The sequence below is a fragment of the Neolamprologus brichardi genome, chromosome 8 (genome assembly GCF_056152115.1).
Source record: "Neolamprologus brichardi isolate AB-2024 chromosome 8, ASM5615211v1, whole genome shotgun sequence".
NCBI lineage: Eukaryota > Metazoa > Chordata > Actinopteri > Cichliformes > Cichlidae > Neolamprologus > Neolamprologus brichardi.
Genome location: NC_142111.1, coordinates 23545347 through 23573265, shown reverse-complemented (window position 1 = coordinate 23573265; position 27919 = coordinate 23545347). Strand labels below are relative to the sequence as shown.

Below are 27919 nucleotides of genomic sequence, written 5' to 3'. Positions count from 1 at the left end.
AAAAAACATAACTCAGAGATTTTGGTCACAGATAAATTGAGATCAGACTAATGAACACCTTGCACATGTATCAGTAGTCAGCTAATATAACTGGATGAATGACCAATATGGCAGTATTATTTTAAAAGTAATTTCACAAGCACTCAACTGTAGGCTTCCGCAAAATCTGCCAATCAGAAAAAAAGTGGGTATTAATGGGGCGGGCTTTAAGAGCCAGGAGCTGTTCGGGAAGATGCTGGACAGGGGGAGCTGCATAGCAGACTCTGGGGCAGTATAAATATGTATTTTGTTTAACTATGTATCAACAAAACTCTATTGGACCCCAGAATAAAAACACACGACTTAAAATAAACACAAAATGCCGCTTTTACACAGTCTTGACAGTGTTTTGAACGCAGTGAGCGTTGTGTTTTTTGAACGCACCCTCGTTTCATTTTCAAGAGACACAGCCGGGCTTTCTGGTGACGTTTATGTGGGGAAGTCCAGTGTCGCGGTGCTGCGTTGACCTGAAAACAAGACACACTCCAGTTACACCTTTCTACTGCACACGGCTCATGACACTTCCATAGAAACCACAGGTAAGTGTCAAAAAGCATCGAGAAGCCTTCATTTTCTAACGCAAGGAAGCTAATAACCGGCTCCGTCTATTTCCTAGTAGGGCTACCGTTGGCTGGCTGGCTATGCTGTTAGCTAGCTGCTTGTTTGTTGACAAATATGAAAAACAAATGTGTATCTTGTTGTCTGTTATATTGAGTTGGGTATGTCTTGTCTATGAGTAGGCAGCCCACTTGTGTCACACTGCCACAAAACGTCAGTGGTAGCGTTTTTCCTGCTATATCATCGAGCTGACATTAGCCTAGCAGCCATTCCAGTATGTAGCCCTGCCCCTGTGTTTGATAGGTTTATGTGATAATCCAAACAGCGCAGTCACTTAATAAACTGACAGGGTCTGCTGTGTTTCTGTCGCGTGACTCAAATATAATTCCCACACTCCGGTACAGGCTGCGTGAACAACAATGGAGAGACCTCCCTTCAGGCAGAACCAGAACTTGGGGGACTGGGAACTGAAAGAGAGGCTGGGCATGGGAGGCTTTGCCCATGTTTACCTCTACCAGCATATGGTGAGTGTCGAGCCAGGAGAGTTCCTGACCCTATACGTAACTTAGGAAAGGAGGATATGGGTGCTGGAAATTGAAATGGCCTGTTTTGAAGTAATCACCACCTGCTTTTCCTTGACTGTATTTGTATAATAATGGGATGTCTGCTGTCTGTTTTGCAGCAAACACACGAAAAACTGGCTATAAAAATGTGTCGCCTGGAGCTTACACCAAGGAATAGGGACAGATGGGGCAGAGAGATCCAGATCATGAAAAAGTTGGTATTTATTTTTTGTTATTTTCCTTCCTTAGTGGCTTTTATTTAAATGTGTCACATCTGTATGTAACACTTCTTAGTGTCACAAAGATGACACAGAAGTGCCATTTGAATCAAGTTCAACTTTCTTGTTACCTGGCTTGACAAAACCTGAAACCCCAGTCAGAGATAATGAAGATCGCAGTGATGATTTTGCCAGAATAAATTTCATTCCTCTTGACCAATGAAGCGCTGGCTACTACAGTCAGATGTTGTTAGATGAGTGTGGGATAAAGATCTAGAAAGAATACTAAAAATAAAGTGGCAAAATGCATCACTGGTTGTGCAAATAGGACAAGAGAGAAGTTAATATACATTACCCCAGTTGTGGATAAATGGCACTGCTCCCGAGAGGCAAGGGAAGTAAACCCTGGCAGAAAATCTAGAATGGGGTTTTGGCCCTCCTGCATTCTGGTGTATCTCCAGTTGTTCTGACTATGTCCTACACTGGATCCACGGGGGCTCATCCGAGACAGTGAGGCGCTCACATCCTTACTTTAATCCAAGTCACATGCAAATCATGACTACCAAGCCTGACCTGTGGAGTGTCTGCAAGAGCCTTTCTTTGCGCACATATTTCTAACGTGCACTTTAGCTCTTAGAAGGTTAAAAACACATTATTGCAAAATGAGGGTGTTCATAACAGTCACGGCTGTTGTGGAAATCATTTTATTTCGTGTCAACATTAAAGTAAAATAGAATAATCTGTGTTCTTGAATTGTAAAACAGATGTATGAGCAGATGTTTATAAAGCATAAAAATATATTTATGCATTATCTGCATCATCAAATAAATACATGCTATTTTTTTTCAGTGGTGTCAATGAAATACAGCTCAGCAAGTTGCACACTAATGCTCTAAAACTAATCTGTATCATACTCATCATATTGAAAATTGGAAAATCTGTGAAAATGTGGTGCTGTAAGCTGAGTTTTAAACCGAAACTCAAGGGTATATGTTCAGCTTATAACCATAGTGAGCATTACCATGGTGATCTAACCAGGTAAAAAGAGAGCTAGCTTTGCGACAGTGAATGCGACACACCTTGCAAAGCTGGCTGGACTAATTTTTTGGCTTCCATATCAGGTTATGCCCAAAGTTTTGGTGTATAATTCACTTTAAGCACTTTAAGCACCACATTTCGTCTGATTCATGTAATTGCTGTACGCTCCAAGTGTGATACAGATTCTCTGCTGAGGATCACCTTTTGGATATGAAACCTGCTAAGCTGGTTTTCGTTAACACTGCAGGATGAAGGTGTGCAGTATTTACAGCAGCTCAAGCTGTGCATCAAAGGAATTTAAATGTATTGTGTTGATGTAGCCTGATCCTCATTTGCTTCCAAGTCTGTTTTACACTGAAGGAATTACAGCTAACAAAGCAAAAGACAGGAAGATGTTAAAGGCAGGATTAGAATAGAGTACATCAGAGGGACAGCTCAGGTTGAGCAGTTTGAAGACAAAGTTAGAGGCGAGGCTGAGATGGATTGGACATGTGCAGAGGAGGGATAGTGGATATATTGGAAAAAAGGATGTTGAAGGTGGAGCTGCCAGGCAGGAGGAAAAGAGCAAGATCACAGAGAGATATGGTTGTAATGAAGGAAGACGTGCAGACGGTTGGTGTGAGAGAAAAAGATGAAAGGGATAGTTTTAGATAGAGACAGATGATCCGCTGTGTCGATCCCTAATGGGAGCAGCCGAAAGAAGAAGAGTGCAGATTGAAAAATTAATAAGTCTGCTTTTAGGATTTTTATTACCAAGAATATTAAATCATTTGAGATGTCCGCTTTGATCTGGCAACAAACAAAAGTGATTCAACCCTCATCTGACATCTCCATGGTGATAATGTGCTTATATTAGCCTAACTAATCTGTAGCTGGAGCAATCTGGAGCTGAAGGAAGTTTTACACAAGAAAATGGTGAATGACGTTAGACTTAACAAGCAGACAGCATGACACAATGTGTGAACAGATAAAAAAGTGTGCAATAGAGCTTTCTTTCCTTGTTCCTTGTTGTGGGCCTTCTGAGAACTCTGGCTTTATACAGTGTGATCTTCTTCACAGTTATTGGTAGTTATTAATCAATTTGTGAAACCCACAGGCTTGCAGATGCAAGAATGAGTTGCACTGTTATGCAGACAGTGGATGACTGTGCAGAAGTCTGTCTGGATGTCTTTAAAAAGTAATGCGGTTCCATCTCTCTCACTCAGGTTAAATCATATCAATATCGTGACAGCCCAGGAGGTCCCAGAGGAGGTGGAGCCCATAGCCTTAAATGATCTTCCACTGCTGGCCATGGAGTACTGCTCCAGAGGAGACTTGAGGAAGGTGAGGGGGAGGGGTCATTTAGATGGGTTTGATATTATTTAGAGAGTTTAGAAATCAGGAAAAATATGCAGCAGACTTTGCCTGAGAGCTGTAATATTTTCTGTCCAATGATAGTTTTGTGGGCAGTCATGGGTGCACAGCGAACAAGCTTTTAATAGGAAATTCAGCGTGCTTTCTGTGGCTCCAGTGTGACAAAATGTGAATACATTCAGGCTAAAAGTAAGGATCAGAAGACTTTATCGGTATGTGGATTTAAGTCACTGACCAGGGTCATATTTCACAAGTCCTGACCACAACTCAAAATATAATGAAAAAAAAAGTTTAAAGATAACAAAGGCAACAGATCTCCAGTAAAATCAAAAGTGTGAAATATAGAGGCCACTACACACAGTGAGCAATATATAGAAGGTAATATATGGAGTGATAGTGTGAAGTTAGCTGATGTTATCTATATAGCACTTTTCAACAAGATTGTTTAAAGTGAGTTATATAAGACATTTCATTAAGTACACACACAAAGATAAATAGAAGATGAAAATAAGCACATCATATCAGACTTCTTAATTTCAGGAAATTTCTCACCCTTTGGTCACATGTTCTAAAAAATACCGCAGCTCTGATAGGATTTCTTTTTCCTGATTTGCAGGTGCTGAGCAAACCTGAAAACTGCTGCGGTCTGAAAGAAAGTGAAGTGCTTTCATTACTTAATGATGTTGGTATGTGCATTGTTCGGCTTATTCGTTCAGACATTTCTTCTTTTAACATGTGTCACTGGCTTTGATTAAGTCTGACTTCTGCTCCAGGATCCGGTATCCAGTATCTCCATGAAAACAAGATCATACACAGAGATCTTAAACCGGAAAACATTGTGCTACAAGACATCAACGGGAAGGTAAACCAGCTACTCTTCCCTTTTTTTGACTGCTCTGTTTGACTACTTCTTCTTTCAGCTGCTCTCTTTAAGAGTCGCCACTGAAGATCTGCCTCCATATCATCTTTAGCATCTTCTCCTGTCACACCAACCCTCTACATCAGCGGTCCCCAACCCCCGGGCCTCGGACCGGTACCGGTCCGTAAGTCGTTTGGCACCGGGCCGCGAGAGTTGAGGCTCAGGTGTGAAATGTATAGTTTTCAGGGTTTTTATCGGTTTTCAGCGTTATTTTGTTATCGTTTTTATCGTTTACTCGGTTTTCCTTGGACTTTTCACGTGTGTTATGAATAAATTTTCTTTTTTTCGGTACCAGTACTAGTTTTATTTTGTTGTATTTATCCGCGACACCTTAAAGGCCGGTCCGTGAAAATATTGTCGGGCATAAACCGGTCCGTGGCGCAAAAAAGGTTGGGGACCGCTGCTCTACATGTCTTCCTTCACCACATCCATGAATCTTGTCTGAGGTCCTCCTCTTTTCCTCCTGCCTGGCAGCTCCACCTTCAGGATCCTTTATCCAATATATCTACTATCCCTTGTCAGCCTTGCCTCTCAAACTCTGAGCTGTCCTCTGATGTACTTGTTTCTAATCCTGTCTATCCTGGTCGCTCTTAACATCTTCGCCTCGCCCTCCTGTCTTTTTGTCAGTGTCACAGTCTTGAGACATCACAGCAGGTCTCACTACCATCTTGTAAACAAACCCTCCCTGACACTCATCTCCACCCACTCCACTCTCTTCTTCACCTCTCTTGTGCACTGTGTTTTTTTTCCTGGATGGTTGACCCCAGGTATTTAAACTCCTCTACCTTCACTATCTTTGCTCCTTGTATGTCCACATTAAGACCCGTCTCCCTCTCATTCACAGCCCGCTCTGTTTGACTGCTCATCTGAAATAAACTCTTTTTTTATTCTGCAGTTGGTTCACAAGATTATCGACTTGGGCTATGCTAAAGACCTGGACCAGGGGAGTCTGTGCACTTCATTCGTTGGCACACTTCAGTACCTGGTAAACACTTAAAGCAAAGATTTATTTATCCTCAGATAGTGTATGTTATGTGCTATGTGTTATAGTAATTATAGATTTTAAATCCTTGACTTTACTTTCTACCTTTTATAGAAATGATTGAACAGGGTCATTCTGAAAAATCAATCTGTGCCTCCCACCTCACCTCTTTATAGTCAGCTTGATTTCTATAATAACATCAGTATATTGATCTCGAGACACTAGCTCTATAATTTAGGCCCTTTGATTTGCTGAAAGAATTGTGAAAAAACTTTTTAGGACCAAAAGTTTTTTAATAAATTAAAAACGTGAACACCTGTATTGTTTTTTCAGCTCATAGCCACGGGCTATGAGCTATGTGCTAAATAATTGAATACGACTATATCAGAAAATTATCTTGACTTAGAACACATCATGGCTAGAAGACAAGCCTGGTATCACAATGTAGGTGAAAAAGCAGACCTGTCATATGATGTAACTTGTTGACCAACCACATGGTGATATAACCCTTAAAAAACTAATTTTTCTCCAGTGAACTATCAGAAAACATAACATACATCCAGGGTGGCAATGCTCGTCTCTTGTCTGTGTCATAAACATTGAATTGGTGCAGTTTTCTTACAGATATGATGACATATCTCATGATACTGATGCTCAAAGGTGGCTATGAAAAAAAACAAGATTGTAGCATTATAGATTGTGATACTTGGATCAGATGTTAATCTGATATAGTGGAAGTTTATTTATTTTATTTTTTATTTATATTTTTACATCTTGTTTCTTCCATCTCTGAAAAAGATGATCATGAAGGCTCAAAAAGTAAAAACTAATAAAAAATGGTAACATTTCAACTCACCCCTACGTACAAAGTCAGCCTGTAACTCTGAAAAAATATTAAGGGTGTAAATACAAAAGCTAACACTTTGGATGGCTTCATTAAATACATAAAAATGACTGTATTAATATATATTAAAAAAAATAGCCAATTTGCAGGTTCTGGGCTCCACTACAGTTTACCTGGATGAGTGGGTAACCCACGGCTGCTGCAGGGCCGTGGATTCCCCATTGAGATCATTTCTTGTGGTCATTCCTGTCCACCCTTTTCTACTTTCCTGTCGACTCTCTACTGTCACATAAAGGATGGAAATGCCAAATAAGTCTTTGAAAGAGATCACTTCGTGTTTTATGAAAACACGAAACACTGTTGTTCTTTTTCCTCTCTCCAGGCTCCTGAGCTCTTTGAGAATAAACCGTACACTGTGACTGTGGACTATTGGAGCTTCGGAACAATGATCTTCGAGTGCAGTTGCGGTTTCCGTCCATTCCTACACAACCTGCAACCTGTGCAGTGGTAAGTTGATCCTACTCTGTGTCACTAATTTATGAACTACTGGAAATTAGATGAGTCAGATGTCTGAGTAGAGTATGCAGGAGCCCAGCTCTGTTCTCACGTCAGATTTTATTCTACATCACATGTTTGTGCTTTAATTCGACTGAGGTACATTGAGAACTGCATCTTCTAAGTACTTCTAATACTTTGTATTGAAAGAATTTGATATTGATCTTTTCTGATCTTGTCTTCAGGGCCAGCAAAGTGAGGAATAAAGGTCCAAAAGACATCATGGCAGTAGAAGAACTAAACGGAGAAGTCAGGTTCTCTACACATCTCCCCTACCCCAACAATCTCAGCAGGTCAGCTGAAATCATTTTTACTGAGACATTTCCTTATTAGTAAAATAGCCCAGAGCATGTGAACTGTGGCTGTTGCTAATTACCCTCCCTGAAGACCTGTTTTAAATGTTTTAACCGGTGTTGTACAGGACGCTGTTGGAGCCGATGGAGGCGCTGCTTCAGCTGATGTTAAAGTGGGATCCAGTGCACAGAGGAGGCCAAGTGAACCATGAAACCAAGAAACCCCTGTGCTTTGAACTCCTTGATCAGATACTGATTATGAAGGTGAGGCACTGGAAGAGCTGGCTCTTCAGTCAGTAATTTGCAATGACACACAGTGCCTTAGAAAGTTTTAGTGTTTTATTTTTCTCATCTTAAAATTATAAAGACAAGAAATACTAAAGCTGTCACCGAAGCTTTCACTACTTTTAGGCATTTTACTGCTAATCTCACTGGACTGATTGTAGCTTTTTATTGTTATGCTCTCTGTTTGCATTTGTTCTGCACGTCACATTCAACATGGGTCACCTGTACGTAACTTAACGGTCACCACCCACACGGCAGGTTTTTGCAGTTTACACAAACACAGGTAAAACCCAAAGTGACATTTAAAGGAGGCTTAAAGATGCTAAGAGATACGCTGCGTTTTTTAAAAATCTATGTCACATTTTTTTCTGTTTTGTTAGTATCAGAAATAATTTTAAAACTAAACAATATTGATTATTGATGATGTTGCAAATGCAACAAAAACATATTAAAGTTATAAAAGTACAAGTCATATTCAAAGGTTAATTAGTCTTTCAAATATGTTTTATAGGTTTGTACAGATTTGTGGGGATAAATGTTGATAGTAAAGCTTGTAAACTTGTGATGTAAGTATTTAGACCCATACTTGAGGACTCGGATCTTCTTGGGATTAACTCTGTGCCAACCTTTTTTAAGGGAGTTTGGTCTGGAAACTTCTGTTGTCTTGTTAGAAATATTGAAATAGAAACCTTGATTGTTTGTTTTTGTTTTTTAGCCAATGGGGAAATGTTTGTTTTTGTTTTTCTGAGCTCAGGATTACCCATATTTTATATACCCATCCTTTACTTTCTCCCACTTAGTGTCTCAGTTCCTGTAATAGGGAAAAACTGACTTAGGGACAGTATTAATGAGGTGATGCAGAGTCTGTACATTGTCCTTCACACACGTCATTATAAACTGGGCAGGTAGATAAACCAGACCAGAGGATTTCACTTGTTCTGGTTTCCTTCTCGCTACTCTACCATAAATATGTGATTAGTGATGAGCTGCTTCTACACAAAGGAGCTCCAGGCCTCATTTACAGTGACCACTGGGTTCTTGTTCAGTTTGGTTTTGCAACAAAATCTCGAATGTTTGGTTTCAGTGCTGTGGAGATTTTATATTCTTCCATATCTGACACAATCCTGTAATCCCACCTCATTTAAAAGCATCTTCTCTGTGACATAAGAGAGGCCAAAAGTCTCAGTGGAGTAATGCTGTCAAAACACAAGCACACACATGTATTGTACTGTTTGTGTAGCAATTCTCCAAATCCATGTTTTGGTTTCTTTTGTCTTCTTGTGGGAAAGTAGTGTAAGTGTGTTGGGATGAGTGTGGGTTGTTAATAAGAATTCCAGTATTTCCAGTTTATGCTACACATTAGAGCTTTCACCAAACATAACATTTAACAACTTGAAATCTTTATAAAAATGAACTGGCTGGCCTGGGCTGTCACAGCCCTCTCCATCTGCCAGTTTTTAGTAATAAATTACTTCCAGCTCTTTGGTGAGGCAGCAGTTAATCAATATTAAGAATAATTAGATTCTTGCAGCCCTCTGCTGGCCCATGTACCGCCACATACTGCATAAAATGATAGATCACGAAGTAGTTTAGTTTATACTGACGGGTTTTCTGTTTTCAGGTCGTCCACATCCTGAACATGACCACAGCGCAGGTCCACTCCTTCCAGCTGACTCCTGACGAGAGTCTCCACAGTCTGCAGAAGCGCATCGAAGCTGAGACCAAGATCGAGGTGGTGAACCAGGAACTGCTGCAGGAGACGGGAGTGTCACTGGACCCCAGGAAGCCCGCTGCACAGTGTGTCCTGGATGGAGTGGTGCGTTGATTTAACCACTGTTTAGATGAATGGAAGGATTTTAAATCTAAAATCACACATGATGATGTACAATAACTTATTATTAAAATAATGGTAAATAAATGGTAAATGGCCTGCATTTGTATAGCGCTTTTCTAGTCCCTAAGGACCCCAAAGTGCTTTACACAACCAGTCATCCACACATTCACACACTGGTGATGGCAGCTACATTGTAGCCACAGCCACCCTGGGGCGCACTGACAGAGGCCAGGCTGCGACCCTAATCATACAAATAAAATAATCATACATAACAGCTTTGAGTTTTTTGATGAATTAAAAAATCATCATCATCTTCATCTTGTGATCCAAGGAGCTAAAGGTGCAGCTTATTGTTCCTCACTGGTTGTTATCCCTGACCATGCTGTCTTTATATTTTGGGATACATCCATTGGCCTGATCCTGTCTCTCCTACATCGGGTGTCCGTGACAAAGGGCTGTGTTGTCCATCTGTTCGCTTAATTTTATGTAGCTGCGTTTTGTCTGTGCACCAACAGCAGTACCAGTGGTAGAGGGTCACTAAATTGAAAGTATTTCAGGCCTGTGCCTTATTTTATTAAATAAATAAATAATCCATACGATCACAGCAACATGAATATATAAATATCACATGATGTAGTCTTGAATCACTGTGGGGTTTGTTAGGGTTTTGTTTACGTCACTATATGACACCCATAAGTGTCTGCTTCAGCGCCTGTAAACAGCCATGAATCAGTTCTATCTGTCACAAATCACAGGGCTGAAAATCTTGATTGTTTGTTTTACCCCTGCATGATTATGTTCTGTTACCTGCAAAAAAAAAGCAAAAAACGACCTGTGCTATGTTTTGGTTTCCTTATTGGAGCATATACAACATCAAGCAATGGTGTTTAGAAAAATCTACATCTATCAATAATCATGACTCATTTCCCTCTAACTGCATCTATTCTGAGAGACTTGAAGTCACTCTCTTGAATTGTAAAAACACTACTTGAGATCTTTGTAATGGTTTTCTTTCCTCCTGTGTAGAGAGGGTGGGACAGCTACATTGTCTACCTGTTTGATAAGAGCAGCACCAAGTACACCGGCCCCTTCAGTGCCAGACGTCTGCCTGAGAAAGTCAACACCATTGGTGAGTTCATATGAAGTGACTCCAGTTTCTGAAATGAAAAGGACTGTTACATGACAGTGTTGGCTCTCTTCTGCTCTCTATAAAAACTTTCATGGTTTTTATTTTCCCAGTGCAAGATGCCAAGACGCAGCTGCCTTTGGTGGTGATGAAGAAGGTGTGGGGTGAAGCTGTGAGCTACATCTGTGGCCTGAAAGACGACTACAGCCGACTTTTCCAGGGGCAGAGAGCTGCCATGTGAGTCCCATAACAATCGTGTGTGATGTGCTTTAGCCCAGATCATGGTTTACAATGTGAATCCATGACAGGATTAAGAAATAACATCAGCTTTATGCGTCTGTGTGTAAGTTGAGCGTTTTATGTTACATCCTAGCAGCGTACAACCAGATGTTGTGGTTTTGGTGAAGAATAGTTATTGTCAAACACAGAAATAAAACGATCGATATTAGTTTCATATCAAATTAATAATATTAGTTTTTCTTTTCTGAGGAGGAGATAATACTCTGTGTTTGCTACGGATGAAAAGACACCATATGTCATGGCGGGGTGCGCCGATAAGTTTAGTTTACAGAACCCAGAAGCAGACACTGAAAGGCGGAGTTGCTGGCTGAACAGAAGGCGATCCTTTATTTGGATGTTGGCACATGAAAAAGCATGAAGCTAGGAAAACTAAGAAAACTGTGAACACTCAGAAAACTAAAGGACTAAGAAACTCAGTGAAAATGCTATGACAAACTATGAACACTGAGTAAACTATGACGAAACACTACGGGGATGCAAACAGATGACCTGACAACGAAACATAGAAAACAGAGGACTTAAATACACACATGAGGTGATCAGGGGAAGTCGAGACACATGAGGAAACAGCTGACAAGGATGAACATAACGATGCACAGGAAATGTACACTCAAACACAATGACATGAAAACTGGACTTTCAAAATAAAACAGGAAACATAAGACGCAGACATGACAACCTAAACTTGACAACGTAAGACACAGACATGAAACACATGAAGGGCAAAGGAGACTTAACAGGGGCGGAAGACAGAAGGGGAATCTAATAACAAAGAACTAGAACAACCTAGGCATGATAAAAAATGAACTTAGAAAACCTGAAGGGCTTCAACATAAACTAAAACTCAAAACGCTGGGTCAAAAGACCCAGGATCGTGACACCATACTTCATTGCTTTACGATCCCACGTGCCAGCATCAGTAGCTCTGTTTATATTAGACTTTAATTTTAGCTCATAACTTTAAACAATTATGTTCAGCACGAGCCAGACCAAAAAAAGCTCGTAGCAGAAGAACTGAAAGTGGTAAAAGGGTACTGTGCGTGAACGTGTGAGTGGACCATTAATGGTTGCATCCAGATTCCTTTTACTCTTGCATAGTCCACTTCTGTACATGCTTTGTGAGGTATTGGTTGACTCTTGGTTCCTTGTTTCTCTCAATGTGGCTACCATGTTGGTTTTTCAATGCACATGAGCCTACTGCCGTTTGGGCCACATGTTGCTCCTGTCTGTCGGTGGTTGCCCTCAAAAGATGGGCCGCACAGTCAAAATTATGGTTTGAACTTCACCTCAACCTCATCTTTGCTTTTTATGAGGTGTTTTTTTTTTTAATTTAAATTGAGTTCCAAGAAATCTCCTTTAAAAAGATATTTTTGCGGACTAAGTTATGAAGTAATCCTGATTACTAATCAGGATTAACCAAAATAATCTAGATTATGATTTCTGCTCTTATCCAGCAGCACACTTACACAGGCTTTAGATACCTGCATTATTTTCTGAGTGTGGACAAAGTGTAGAAATGGAGCAGGAAAGAAATTAACTTCCTGGTGACTCATGTGTACAAAAAGCCAACTGTTATTAGGCTGACATCATTGTTTTGAAATGTGACACACCAACATTTATGAAAGAAAGTGATAAGGCGCTGGGCACAGTTTCAGTAGGGTGGCTCACTTAAAACGGGTTCAAAACTGAAACCGGTTCTCAATTCTGTTTATGCTATTGAAATCATTTCTCTTTGTTACGCTCACGACTTCTGCTTAGTAGCTAGGAATCCCAGCGTCTCCTTATTTATTTAAACAAAAAAACAAAAACAAAAAAAAACATTTAATAGTTTTAGTAATTGCATTTGTTGGTCCAGGTTTTATTATTTGTACCTCGAAGCCTTAAAGTTGAGCCCTGAAGAAACCCATCTAAACATTTTCTGTAAATTTTATTCCAACATTTAACTGTTGGTTGAATATTTAGAGCAATGATTTAGTTGTCGGCTGAATATAGTTGTAGTGTCGTACACGCCCTTCAGCTCTGCTTATTTTCCAGTGTAATTCTTCCCGAGTCTTAGTTTGAATTCAACTTTCTGTTGTGTTGCTCCTCACACTCTGGTCCTTGTGACTGTTGCTCCTCTGGAAGCTTTAGCTGTGGCTGGACTGTCAGCCTGTCTTCTTCAGTCCTCCGCCTTCCTCATGGAGCTTTCTGATTTTACCATCTCCTCCTTCCCCCTCAAGGTTGAGCCTCCTCCGCTACAACACCAACCTGACCAGGTGTAAAAACAGCATGTTCGGCTTCTCGCAGCAGCTCAAAGCTAAGCTGGATTTCTTCAAGAGTAGCATCCAATATGACTTGGAAAAATACAGCGATCAGATGCACTATGGCATATGTGAGTGTTTGCTGGCAGCTGTTTGCTCTTTGTTTCAGTAAACGTGTTGTAGGGTGCTCGGTGAGCTCACATTTGTCTGATTTGTCCAAAGCCTCAGAAAAGATGCTGAAAGCCTGGCAGGAGAACGAAGAAAGAGCTGCAGCTTTTGCTCAGGTAACTCATCTCTTAAAAATAAGATACAGACTGGTAGTTGCTAACCAGCTAGTCCAGGCTCTTTCATGTTTTTTGTTTTTTCCTACTGGTTTACTGCAGTAGGTTTACCAGGTTGCTCTCATTTTGGACTGCAGCTGGTGAGAGTAGCTCTTCTGGTTTCAAAGTCACTTCTTAGGTGATCCCCTGGCCTACAGTGAGAGCTGCAGACCATAACAAGGACTACCTTCACATACTGCAGTCCAAGATGGTGGAGTTGATGTTCATCTGCAGGATCACAGTCACTGAGGAGGCTCAGTTCGAAGCACTTTGCTAAGAAAAACATTTGCCTGGATAAATGTATTAAATTCAATTTAATAAAGAACACGTGTAGGAATCACTGTGATGTTTACCAGTGCAAAGGCTTCCTATAGCAGCCTTTGGTTGATCCATTGTCTGTCCTGCAGGTGGCAGAGGTGAGCCATTTGGATGATGAGATCATGGCTCTGCACTCTGAGATAGTAGAACTACAGAGGAGCCCATATGCCCGACGCCAAGGAGACAAGATGGAGCAGCTGTGAGTATTTAAAAGGGTTTAACCTGAGATGATTTAATCTGTAGACATTTATCAAGAGCCATCTAAATCCCACATTTCACCTAATTTAAAAGACATAAGTAACAGTCACTTGTTGGCCTTTGATTCTTTTTGGTTGGTTTGCATAATGGTGTCTACAGATGATTTTGACACTTTTTGGTTGTCCCCGCTTCACCTGAGGAAATGACCGGACGGTGCCAAAAAAATCCTACATCATGAATACATTTACATGCACACTAAATATTTCAAATATGACACACACTTTGACTGTATACTGATGTACTTTGAATGTTTGCAACATGCTTTGGACTTGTGTACAGAGCACATGGAAATGCATCTAAATTTGACTCCCGGCTTCTAGCCTGTTTACAGTCCACTCAGTCACCAGTTTGTAAGGATGGTTGTGTGGTGTGCATAAATGTCATGATGGAGAACTTTTCCAGAAGGTTTCCAGCTCTGTTTGGACGAACAAACAGATATATAACATTGAGGGAAGAAAAAAACCTTCCTTCATGACTAAGAGGTCAAGATCGCAACAAATAAATGTGGGACAAAGAGGACAATTGTGTGAAAGAAAATGGGACATATTACTAATGCTGAAAGGCATTTAACACGTGAAGGACAAATATGTTTTATTTCAGTGTGATGCTCCCAATTGCCTTACCACAGTGATCATAAAGGAAACTGACATCTATATTTAATTATACAGAAATCTTCATATTTTTATGTTCTCCTTTTTTTCCCAGTAACTTTTTTAACGTGTTTACTCAGATTTTATGTCTCTAAAAATCCTCTATCAACATGCACGTTTGTTTCTGAGCTGTGCACTTATAACTGATGAAATAACTGGGAAAAAAACAAAAGCCCCGCATACGTTCATTACCTTTATCTAGTTAGTGGAAGTTTCCCGGTCTTTGTCATTGCGGCAATTTTTATTCGTTTTATTTAGTTTTAGGAAGTTTTAGTCATTCCACAAAAGTTTGTGTAATTCTTGTGACTTTATACTAGCTTGGAATTTTACTCATAGCCAGCAAAAGATGGTGACGTGTTAATCTGCACGAACCCCATGATGACAGTATTTCCTAACAGCAATGTATTAAAAGTCAGACTATTTACAAGCAAATTTGTACGTCTGCGTTAAATGTGTACTGTAGGTATATTGTAACCACAACCTGTTCTGATGTCCTGTCCTGTGCATCTCTAAAGAGAGAAAATGCACATCTACATGCAGATATGACAAAGGATCACTTTACAAAGACTCTGTAGTGATTCAAAGCAGTATAACTTAAAGTTTTGACTTTAGATCACTGTGTAAGTTCTCAGTCATCACCATGGTAATTTAAGGACTTCTTTGATTTCTCCTTTAAATAAATCCAGTCGCTTTTCTTTCCAAGCTCCTTAGACTTCAGCGTTTTAGACCCAGTCATGATGTGAGACCCTATCTCAGTAAAAAAAGCTGTGCTGACCCATATAAAGGGGGCACATGAGCTCCACGATCTACACCCAAGTCTAGTAAAAGAAAACACTAATAAACTTGGACTGTGGAGAAAAAGCATGCAGGCACAGGGAAAGTGTGTAAACAGCACTTCTCATTCTTCACCAAGAAGGTGAAGAATGAGAAGCTGACCAGGAAGTTTGAGTCGCGAACTTTCTTGCTGTGAGGCAACTTTAGACCACTAACCACGCCACCATGATGTTGGCAGATTTTTGTCAGTGAAAAAGTTAATTTACTTTGAGATCTTGAGAACACGCGCAGAGAAAAGGTCCAGCAAACAGTTCGATGTTGACTGACCATCAGCTGGCGGACGTTTCTCTACGGTTGGAAAAATGCCTCCAAAATAAAAGCTTTGCTGATGCCAAGACACTAAGCTTTTCACATCAAAATTTATAACGATGAGGTCGGGAGCAGAGAGGCAGTGTTTAAAATTGGCTTAAAATCTTTTATTTATACTAAAAATAAATTAATTAATTAATTAAAACAGGTTAACCCAGAGATAACATCATCATTTCAACCATGTTCAGCCAAACATAAAGTGAAGTTTATGCAGGACTACAAAGTCTGTAGCAAAGTTAATGAGAATACATGCCAGGTGATGTAAATGGAGGCAAATCCCAATCCACAGCTCAAATATCCAACTTCAGTGAAGAATCCACTTCATGCTGTGTCATCAAAGCCTGCCAGCTCAGAATCTCTCACAGAGTGGACTCTCCTGACTCAGTGGGAATAAGCATGAAGTCCTAGGATTTCATTTATTTTCCTCCAAGCCATCTCATTTTCTTTTCCTTCTGTACACGAGTGTAAAAGTGTCTGTAGATTCTCCTAATAAACGAAGGCCAAGCTTGTTGGCTCCATTTGTGGACAGACAAATGTCTTATTCGATTTTTTTTTTACTAGATAGAAGCAGGGAAAAGGAAAAAGTTTGGTTTGGAGAAAAGTGAGTGAAATTATTGCGTTTTGTGGTAACTACTGAAAATATGTGACTGTAACTTGATTCCAGCCGTTGGTTGTACTCCTCCTTGTTCTCCTGTCGACTGTGGGAAGGAAATATTTGTGTGTTTTGAACACATTTGGTCTGAACGCACGTTAGGAAGTACCAGATGCAGTAACGAGCCCCAGCTGAACTCTAACTGGGGTCATTGCAGTTATGTGCAGCTGTGCACAGTGAAACCTTAAAGTGCCCCTTCTTTAAAAAATGCGTTTTGACCAGGTTAGCCTTGGCTCTGTGGGAAAGTTTCTGATCCTGGTTTTGACTGTTGACAGTAGAGACATAATGATGGGCTCGGTGCTCTTCCTCTTTTTAGTAACATAGCTTCTAAAGACCCTGTTCACCACAGCCTCGCTGTCCTCCTTCAGTAAATGATACAGCAGAAACCCCCATGTAGGCCAGACCTTCTCAACATATCACCAAGTTAATAAAGAAACATAATCGCAGTAACGATAAGGGATGTGGCTGAAGTTTCATACAGCTTAATGAGGTGCTGGTGTAACCTCACCTGGATGTATCTTGCTTCACTCCACAGGGACAAGACTTTGCTCTACATTTTAGTCGATCAAACTAGTTTGCTGTTGGGTAAAAGTTTACTTCTTTTTCTTTTGTAAATCCTGTGAATTGCTGTCACGTCATGCACTGGATTGAAAGCGTGCCATTCGGTGCTGCAGTGCCTGTCTTCAACACATATGGAGAGGATACCAGTGGTGTTGCAGCTTCAGAGAGTAATCTGATCATGAGCTTAGCTTCAGAATTCAAAGAAGAACATTTTAATGTGATAAAATAATTTTTTGCAGGGAAGAAAAGGCAATCGAGCTGTACAAGCAACTGAAGATGAAATGCAAAGGTAAGAAACGTTGAATGGATCATTTAAAACTCTGAAATCAGAAGAGAAATGAATCCATTCTTAAACTGAGGTGTTGTTTGAACTTTTTCTTCCCCCCCTCTTTGGTTAGTACCTGACTCTGATGTGAGCTGTGACAGCTCTGAGATGGTGAAGGCCATCATCCAGACAGTCCAGAACCAAGACAAGGTCCTCAAAGATCTGTTCACACACCTCAGGTAAGGGTCCACCCATGCTCGACAGTTTGATTTCACCTTGAGTTTTACACCTCTGATTACTGTTAATTATCTGTGGTCTCATACACTTTTCTTTGTTCTTAAGTGCCACAGTACTAGTAATGCATATTTGTAGTACAAATAACAGTATCAAGTGCCGCCAAAGCAAAAGGTGACACTATAACCCCAATTCATAGATTCATGTTGACCAGTCAAAAGCCTGCAAACAACAACACAGTGCACACCTTTGATATTGCAAGAAAAGTCTTCATGTTCCTCGTCCGCAAGTAAGCACAGAAATGGAGATTATAGAAATCTTGACCCTGGAAGGAGTTTATCTAAAGTTCAGTGACATGAAATAATGTTTATGTGTAGATGAAAATCCCGTGTATGTGAGGACAGGGTCTAGATTAACCCACTGATTTATAAAGAAGTGACGGCTCTTAAACACATAAAACGTCTGCTGGTGTTAAGGAAAGTTTAAGCTGCAGACTTTACCCCCTGAATTTTCAGTTACTCCCTCCCTGCTGAGGAGGAAACTTTTGGAGCATAAATTACTCGAATCCATCCTCGGTGTGAGGTCTACAGAGTCTGTCTAAAGGGTCACAGTGACTGTGGAAAACATAATTTAAGTTGTGTTTTCCCTGATTTGTCTCACCCCAACAGTAAAATCCTGATCAGCAAACAGAAGATCATTGACTTGTTTCCCCGGATTGACAAAACTCTGGAGAGCATCAAGGACGCTGACAACACCGTGATGCAGATGCAGATCAAGAGACAGAGGGAGTTCTGGCACTTACTTAAGATCGCCTGCGTGAGTAAATCTACATCAGTCGTTAGCAGCCCGGTCTACTTTTTCCAAGTTTGTGACTTCATTTGTCTTTGAAATGTATCATGGGGCATGATGCAAAGAAGTGGGGGAAGTTGTGTAACTGCTGGATAAAACTATTTATGTACAACTAAGAATAAAATGTCATCAGCTTTTCTCTGATTCTACAGAATATCAGAAGTTTTGTCTGATCAGCATCCAGCTCAGATAAATTTAGTGTACTGGTGTATAAGAAAAGAAAAAAGGAAGTCTTCTAATTGCTGGAGCTGGATCTCGGTAATATCCTGGAATAGGTTAAGTTCACTTATTCATTTTCTGCAGTTGTCAGGCCCAGTGGTGGTGAGCTTTGTTGTACTTTCTGTGATCTCCTCAGACTCAGCTGCTATAAAGTACCAAACACAGAGTGAGCGGTAGGGTGTGCCGCCTGCATTCCTGCTGTAGGAGAGGGGAGGCGTGTTTTTTACTGCTGCCTGTACCGGTGTGTTTCTGTCTCTCCTTCAGGCTCAGAACTCGTCACGGAGCTCGATAGCAGCCAGTCCCGAGTCGTCCAACCTGCTGCAGGTTTCTCAGTGGTCCCAGTCGGCACAGCCCGTCAGCTCCCCGCACCCCCTCACCTCCCTACCAGGGCCAAATGACAGGTAACGTCCACTCAGCCGTGTAGGGACTGGAGTCAGCTCTACAAGCGAGATGTTCACACTCCTTTAACATAGAATTCAGCAGAAGCACCTTCAGCTTTGATAACAGCTGGTGGTTTATTTCACTTGGTACCAAATTACTAAGTAAGTGTCGTCACGGTGAGGTACCTGTTTGTGAATGTGGATGCGTATATGTGAATAAAAAACACCTTAGTAATTTCCTGTTCATATACAGGAAATCTTACATCAAACAAAAGACTTCACAGACATCTTCCTCTCTCAACAAATGGTCATGATCTGACTCACTCAGCCAAATTGTTGAGCCACAGCTGGACTTTTTTTTTTTAAACTGCATTTGAGGATGGATGACTCACTGAGTGCAGGTCATATCTGCCCATGGGTACAGCTAAAGTAACCTGAAGCTAACCAGCTGTGGTGCTGGAGCTCGAATCAATGCAGTCGATCAGATCGCCATGTCCAAAGTGAACGTGTGAATCCTTCCTAACTGGTGCATCAACTCCCTGTTGATGTTCCAGAGAGACTGAAGCTTTATCAGTCTCTCTTACCAGTTGCTGGCTGGTTGGGGTCATGGTTGTTTCAGGTCTTTAAGCCCTATGACCTGTTTATTAATGGATTGTCTTGGCACTTATTTGGCACACCAGGCCATTTTGAAGTGTTGGAAAAGCTCTAAAAACGCGACACTCTAAAGTTTGTGACTAGCTGTGCAATGCAACAGAAGATTCCCAGGAGTTAAGACACCACAGGCAATCTTTGTTCCTGTCATATGTCTGTCACAGTTCCAGGAATGACTCATGTGTCATGAAATCACTCCATCCTTCTTTGTTTTTCCTTCTGCTTTTAAAGTTTGGGCTTGTTGGCAGCTGACTACGCATGTATTCCTGCCAGAGGTTCTTTTCCCCAGCAACATTTTCCAATTCCACCTGGGGGGGGATCCTGAGGTATTCCTAGGTCTACCTTTATTAGATGTTCTACTCTGAGGTCTCCACCCAGCTGGCTTTTCCCAGAAAATCTTCAAAGAAAGATGAAGAATGATTCAAATGACCCACATGACTCAAAAAACAGAGCTGCAGCACCTGCCAGACCTGGGAGGAGAGCTCACCAGCAGGGAGCTGTACAAGCTGGACTGCAGGCAAAAGCTGGACTTACTTTTTGGGACCTGGAATATGCACAATAATTGATTCATAATAGTTTTGTTTTTATGAAGCATTTTTTCTTTTTTCTAAATTTTATTTCAGCCTGTTCTGTTCATTACATTTCCAGCCTGTGTTAGCTAAACTGTTAGTTAATAAAAGTTTTCTCTTTTTTGAAATGGAACTGAAGGCAAAGGAAGGAGGGCGGGAAAAAGAAAAGGCTTCAAGGACAAGAGGGGAGGAGTGGGGGCAGAATGAGACAAGTTAGTTAAGGAAACTATGGTTGGTTTGGTAATGGTTTGGTATAATAATAACTGTGCACATGACTGAAGTATGAACATTTTGCCATATATATAGTTTGTAGGTCAGTACTTTGTGTTTTGCCCGTGGGCGTTCTTCTTTCTGTTGCAAGATAATAAACACATTGTGCATATGAAGGAGGCGTCATGTGACTGAATTGTGTCTTACAAGCTGTGTGCGTTTCCTTCAGTGACGCTGCCCCACGACTCCTGCAGGAGAACCAGAAGTACCTCAGTCAGCTGACCAGCCTGATGCAGGAAGCCGCTGACGAACAGGCCAAAAGCATAGTGGTGAGTTTGCTGCTTTTTATCTGCTGCTTTTAAGGCTTGTTTGTTATTGGAGAGGGCTGCATTTAAATCAGCCATAAAGTCTTAATTTATTTTTATTTTCCCTTTGGGGTACTAGACGCACTAGGCGTCTCCTATCTGCATCTGTGAAGGACCCGAGGCCTGTCAGCGTGTCTTTAATCTCATTTAGGAGCACAGGACAGGACCTCTCTGTTCTTTTTTTAGCCTTATCATGAAGGAAGGGACTTTTTGTTTCTTTTAAGCTTGCAGATGTGATAAGAAAACAGAATCACACAGTGTGTTCAGTTTCCTGTAGTCATATTTATTAGTGTGATAAATATATATTTTAAATATTGAATGATATTTTTATCAGTTATTAAAGATGATGACAAGCTAACACTTTATAATAAGCAACAACTAAAAACAAATCATAGTTAAATTGAAAGTTATTTAAACGGTAGGGATGCTATTAATCATATTTATTCATGTCTTCATGTTTTAGTTATATATTGAGTTATCCTAGCTGATAATCAATTATTTGAGGCTGTTCTCATTACCAAGTACTGCTGTTCATTCGAAGCCATAATGTTTGATTTATACTCGGAAGTCTGACATTTGACTCCAAAATTTGATCAATACTTTATTAACATCTTTCAGTAAAAGTCACTTTTGTTCCAAGCTCATCATAAACAGCTCAGTTTGAGCACAACATGATGCACTCCACCAGGTGTTCTTCCGTTCTTCACTGGTCTTCACGTCACACCAGCAGCATTTTGGAAGCAGGGGTCTTTTATTTTGAAATTCTCTCTGTAGTTTCTGTATGCATCTTAAGATCTGAGGTTATTTTCAGTGATGCAGTACAGAACGCTGCTTCTGAAACGCACCGTAGTGCACCAGGTGGAAGCCGGTCATGGTCATGAATGCGTGCAGTGAGCCGTGTATTTCACGGGGTCACTCTAAACGGCGCTCTCTACACAGTACTGCAAGTTATGCTTCAGGTTTCCTTTAGCGTCAGTTCCATGAAACACATGTAGCGTTTATAGTCAGACTGGGCTCACGCCTAACCGTGGGAACGCACGGGGCGCCGCTAAGTTGCATTTCAGCTCTGACGCAGGCGCTGAAGCTTATCCCGCCAACTCGCATTAATGCTGGCAATTCTAACTAATGTGCTGCCGCGTGTTTCAGAAACACTCCAGCAGCAGCTTCTCAACAGAAGTTGTTTGAAGAAATAGAGCAGATCACACGAAGAAAAGCTTTTCAAAATAAAAGACCTCACTCTAAAATGCTCCAGGTGTGATCTGAAGCCTTGCGACAATTGGGACAGAGCACACCCCACATGGTGCATCTGTCTTTAAAGTTGCAACTTCCAACTTATGTTAGCAGTGATTTTTTTTTTTAAAACAATTTTTAGTAGTTTTATCAAAGACTGTAGATGATTGTTGTAAAGTCAAAATGTTAGACCATTAATAGTTAACAAATATTAGGTTTTTAATTATAATAATATTTAACTGTAAACTAAGGTGGGTTAGCTGTCATGTAATCTTTTATTAATGATGATTGTTATGAAGCGTTATCAAAAACTCTGTAAAACGAGACTGTTTGCAACTCACATCCAAAACTTATTAAAAACTCAGAAATTAAGACATATTTGCACTTCAGCACGTTACATATTCTCGGTTGTCTTTTACTAACGCCTCCATTTCCATCTTTCAAGGACCAAGACTGGAGCTGGACGAAATACGAAACTTTAACAACAAAACTAAAAAAGCGAAATTCGTAAAGTCCCCCCTCCACCCCCCGCCTGAGTAACACTAAGGACTGTGAGCTGATAACGCGGCTGAGCGGCGTCTAACAGTACAGTAGTACAGTTTGTACATGGACTCGGGATTTTCTCGTGAAAACAACTTTCCTGCTCATCTTTAAAGAAAAAAAAAGCTGAGTTCACGCATGCTCAGCGGCGTCCGTCTCCTCCCATCGTCTCACATGGTGGAAAGTTTGATTATTGAGCTTGTTTTTTATGACAAAACAATGAAGCTGTCTCTCTCTCTTCTTTTCTTTATGCTGCACAATATTCATCACACTTTGGTTTTTACTATCACTGCAAAAATGGAGCAAACTATAGCACCACATTTGAGGGCTTGAGGTGGATCAGTCAGGTGGGAGAGCATTCGACGGGAACGTGGGAACTCGTTTGACCCCGTGGCATGAAAGGGAAACGCAGGAAGGTGTCGGGGGTCGCTGGAAGGCGGGTGTGGGGAGGAAATAAGAATCAAGCAAAGAGCACTTTGATACTCCCATGTGTCCTCTCTGTGAAGAGGTGAAACGTTCCCAGCTGCCAAAAATGTTGCAGAATTTAAAGCGAGCAGAAACTGTCAGCGTCGGTTTGATTGATTTACTAGAAATGTTTGAGGGCGCGTGTTGAATTCTCTGTATGTACGTTTTAAAAAAACAAGTGTTACAGGCAGAAATCCCGTGGCTGGCCATTATGTTCATATGATGTGTATATTGTGTGTGTGTCTTTTTAACCGTCATGGATGTAAGGCGGGGTTTTCTCGTCTCGTTCGGGTGCAAATAATGTACGCTAAATTCATAGTCGTGCAGAGCTGAAACGATCAGTCCGTAGTTTCCACAGAAATCTGAGTAATCCTGTAATCAGTTCTGCATCAAGACGAGCAGGTGGTGGGGCTCGTGTTCAGACTGTGCCGTAAAAGCACTGCAGAAGAAGAGGACGGGGTTAGGGGACCAGAGGGCTGCAGGGCGGAGGCAGATTTAATGGGACGGTGAAGGATGGCGAGGCTTGCTTTGTGCTGCACGCATGAGCTGCTCCAGAGGAAGTTCTTTTCAGATTTTCAGATTAAAATGTAAATCTAAAAGTGCACGTTTCCAAAGAGCAATTTATATCCTCACCTGAGGGACGAGGTTACCTGCTGAGCTGCATGTCAGTAAAGTTCGCACAGGAACCTTTGCGTTTTTAGTCACCGTTGCAGAAAATAAATTGCATATTCATGGTGATTAAAAATAAATAACACGACTTACATTTGGCCGACCTCCCACTTTAAGATGATCTGGGCCATCTTCAGCACAGCGGCCGCGTTTTCATCTCTGAGTGAAATTGCCGTTATTCCACCAAATCAGTGAACACGTTATATTTTCTGCAAAAGCCTCGCGATGCCCGTCTGTCTGAGAGTTTCGGTTTTCTCGAGTCCTAACACAAAGTCTGTGTTGATCTTGATCTTTGCAGTGAAAGCTCGGTTAACAAAAACATGAAAAATCTTTTTCACTGCAGATCTGATATCTTTGTCTCCCTGTCGAGGCTGAAAACAAATATTTTGTGCACATCATGATTTATTGGGTAATTCTGCTCATCTTATTTTCATCTTATTTTTATGGATGTGAAAGATCTGAAAGTCTAAAACGTTATTGGTGTATTTTTGACAGATTAAAGTCAAATTATTTATTCAAAAGAAAATAAATCAAGTTAAGTGTTTCTGATCTCTCTGAGATGATAATTTATCTTTTTCTTTATCAAATACGGCCAAAAAGAAAACCATCTCAAATGTCAGTGCCGTTTTTGAACAGTTTTATATTCAGACTTTTTGTTAAGAGAGATTTTAACGATTCTCAACTTTTTCTGAAATCAGAGAGAAATGAGTGATAGTCGGTGATAACAAATGTGCCATCCACCAGAGTCTGTCATTCAAAAAATGAGGAAATGTAAAACAAATGAGTAATCTTACCCTCTTATCCGGCTCAGGATTGCAGGGGGTGAGTGTGGAAATCATTTCCTCTATTTTTAAATGATTGCATGTGTAAAGCTCAAACCTTCACTGAGTCACATCGCACACCTCAACACGTTTATCAGGTAAAGAAAACAGGATCCAGGTTCAATTTTATTTCATTAGCCGTCGGCTCAGTGGGATAGTCTGATGCTCTGCGTCCCACCAGTCGGACCCACTCCACAGTTTGAGAACCAAAAGGTAAAACTGGTGTAAACAGACCCAGAGCTGCTCTTACTTTCATTCGTTCCTGTAGGAGGTCACGGCTGAAGTTACTGACAGTGAGAAAGTTACATTTGGAGCCTTTCAGGGATAACAAATAATTCATCTGCCAGAGTCTGTCATTCAGGAAATGAGGAAATAAAAACAAATCGGATGCATTTAGTTTGTTTGGATTGTCTCCAGCTCAAGTTTTCCCCTCATAACGATCAATCTGTCAAAAATTAGGGTTTTAGTCCTTATTGTTTTAAAAGTCCAGAATTGATTCATCCGTGAGTGGGAGTAAAGCAGTGATTATTATAATGTTACACGGTATATTGATGGTGCTGAAGAAACGCTTCCTGTTTCTCCGGTTTCTCAGATCTGAGTAACAGGAAGCCGAGAACGTCTCGGGCTAATTTGCTTGAAAAACAAATAAAGACTAGCCGGCTAATCGCTTCAGCTCTCACCACAAACACGAGTCGTTTCTCTCTGACATCCCATAATGACAGGAATGCAACAACGTTGGTGCAACGCGGTCTGGTTTCCTCTAATCTGAGCGATGGGTTGAATGTGCTGAACGTCGTGTTTCTTTGGGCCAGAGAGAGAAATGAACTTTCTTGTATTTATGAAGTTAAAGTGCAATGGCTAAAATAATATTTTCTCTTTGTTTTGTATTTAAATAACTCCCTTTGTTTCTTTCCATTTGAGTTTTGTTTCCGTCTGCTGGTTTAAGTATGTTCACTTTTTAGAAATGTAATTGTATGAAGATCAAATGTTTACCTGGAAATAAAATAAATCACTTTGGCACGATTCCTGTGTCAATGCTTCTTTCAGTTACTCAGTGAGGAAAAGCTGGAGCCCGGCCAAACACTTGATTGCGGGCTGAACCCAACATAACAAGAAGGTTGTTATTTCCATCTGCGGTAGTTTATATTTGTTTGGGTTTGTCTCAGCTCCTCTGCCTTGCACTCTTGCAGAGGTTTATAATTTCATCCAATTTGTGGTTTAATCTGATCAATTCAGTTCAACTTTATAGCGCCGAATCACAACAGCACTGCTCTCAAGACACTTTGAGCAGCCAACCTCTTCAACTGAGCCAAGACACGATTCACTTAACCGCCCCTCGAATACATCACGCAGCGATCACAGCAGTGAAACGAGCTGGATTTTGGGAATCCGATGAGTACACCTCGATAGGAGGAGAAAGACTAAAGTGCATCTGTGACGACAGACGTGACACATGATTAAATCAGAAGCATGATGCAGGTGGTCCCAAACTGTAGACTAGGGCTGCCACGATTAGTCGACTAGTCACGATTACGTCGACTAACAAAATTGTCGACGACTAATTTAATAGTCGACGCGTCGTTTGAAGCTTTGTAAGATCACAAAAGACGCAGGAATAAGTAGTAGGATTTAAGAGTGTAATAACGGACTGAAACAGAAGATGGCAGCACTGCATGTACAAGGATGCCAGCTGCCGTTAATCCCCGAAGAAGAAGAAGCTCTGTCCCAGAATTCATAGCGCAGCCCAGCTCAGTTTCCAACAATGGCGGCAGGTAGGTAGTTTTATTATTACTCTTATTATTCTTTCTGGGTCTCAAAATAACCGTTTAACATATTTTCAGGTGACAATGTAGCTGTGTAAACCTCAAATATCTGCTCAGTTTATCAAGACACCACATATTTTCAAAAGCGCTCCGACGTTTTCGGAGACGTCTGTTACCCACTAGCTCGATAGCTAGCCGGGGGCTAGGCTCACTAGAGCCGTGAGAACACCGGACTCCCGGCAGATCGTTTTCAAACCCACCGTCTTTCGCTACTCAGGTTAAACATACATAAGTCACTTAGATAACTTAAAAATGTTATTGTTTGGATTTTTTTTTTAGTATTTTATTTGTTCCTGAGTAAATTGGTTTGGGTTTTTAGTTAGCACTTACCTTAAACACTTAAAGCTGTAAGCTAATGATAAGAGCAGATGTTGCTGGTGCAATAAGCTGTACGTTTTACGTCCAATGGATGATGATCTGATTAGTCGACTAATCGCAAAAATAATCGGTGACTAGTCGACTATCAAAATAATCGTTTGTGGCAGCCCTACTGTAGACAGGCTTAAACTCATCAGCTTTAAAAATATTAAAAGGTGAATATGGAATTTATGAGAAATGTACAATGCCTTTTTCCTCTGAGGGCTTTGGCTGCCAGACTTAGGATCAGTTGATTCGTTTTGTGTTCCATTGTATTATTCTGTTTTTGTTTTTACATGTACGGATTTAATTTCCTGCTAATTTCTTTCCCTTTTGTGTACTGCTGGGATTCTTCTGGTGGTCCCCGCTGACGTAGCAGCGTCCATATTATTTGCTTTTTGTAACCACGGACTGAAAATGCTTCCCAGATGTGCTGCTCCTCAGCGAGGAGGAGGGCAGATCGTATTTGTTTGTGCTGAAACTTGAGTCTCTGGTCACAGTAATCAGTCATAGTGGGTCATTGGCTGTGACACTGTGACAGCATGTAGCTCACTAACTGTAATGTTGCGCTTTTACGTTTAAGCTGAGTAATTTGTCCTCAGATTTGACTCATCGAGAGTTGAGCTGCTTTTTACTGCTTGTCCATTTCTCTAATTGCAGCATCACTGATAAAAGGAAGGAAACGTCCTGACAGGACTTCCTGTACACGTTAGTGTTCTCTCGGTGTTTCTCAGGACTTCATAACAAACAAGCTTAATGCAAACAGTTTGATTGCACTCAGTGCGGTTACCGCTCTGTAATCGTGACTCAATAGAGGACGGGTATTTTTTTTGGTCTGTATCAAAAAAGGGGAAGTTGGTATCATTCGAGATAACTTGACTCAGGTATTCAATAATTTTATCTGAGTCTTTTAAGAGTGAGTCAGTGCAGATTATCATCTTCTTCACTCTTCTTCTCATGACCTGGTTTAAGTGTTTCTGGCTCAGCAGCAACTGTTTTAGCACACGTCAGGAAGTGATTTGTCAGAAGTGTTACAAGCACGAAAGGTCATGCCAGGTCACTGCTGTCGGCCCCCTAACCCTAACCTTCTGCTTAGATTACAATCTTATCTCTGCACACTGAAACGTTTAGGACTAATACGCTGTTATTAGTAATATTCTGTTATTTTACCCCGAGTTTAAAATAGTTATAGCCAGGAAACTTAAACGTGGTTTAGGAGACCA

At 40.8% G+C, this 27919-nt stretch overlaps 1 protein-coding gene across 1 annotated transcript; it reads left to right on the top strand.

Annotated features, from left to right (window-relative positions):
• The first annotated feature begins 225 nt into the window (after window positions 1–225).
• LOC102796879 (inhibitor of nuclear factor kappa-B kinase subunit alpha-like) lies at window positions 226–25539 on the top strand. The gene is made up of 22 exons (XM_087844893.1): window positions 226–578; window positions 1002–1121; window positions 1280–1374; window positions 3622–3739; window positions 4386–4455; window positions 4543–4631; window positions 5584–5673; window positions 6897–7021; window positions 7255–7362; window positions 7491–7626; window positions 9269–9463; window positions 10508–10610; window positions 10721–10844; window positions 13127–13278; window positions 13370–13431; window positions 13875–13984; window positions 17289–17338; window positions 17448–17553; window positions 18217–18364; window positions 18881–19017; window positions 20656–20755; window positions 22467–25539. The coding sequence occupies exons 2-22, from the start codon at window positions 1017–1019 to the stop codon at window positions 22530–22532; spliced, it is 2289 nt and encodes a 762-aa protein (XP_087701019.1). The 5' UTR covers window positions 226–578; window positions 1002–1016; the 3' UTR covers window positions 22533–25539.
• Window positions 25540–27919: the final 2380 nt, after the last annotated feature.

Excerpts from the sequence above, each read along its gene's own strand:
- LOC102796879 (XM_087844893.1), top strand. The coding sequence starts at position 1,017 with ATGGAGAGACCTCCCTTCAGGCAGAACCAGAACTTGGGGGACTGGGAA. Across the intron at positions 4,632-5,583 it reads TACAAGACATCAACGGGAAG|TTGGTTCACAAGATTATCGA; the intron begins GTAAACCAGCTA and ends TTTATTCTGCAG. Across the intron at positions 19,018-20,655 it reads CTACCAGGGCCAAATGACAG|TGACGCTGCCCCACGACTCC; the intron begins GTAACGTCCACT and ends CGTTTCCTTCAG.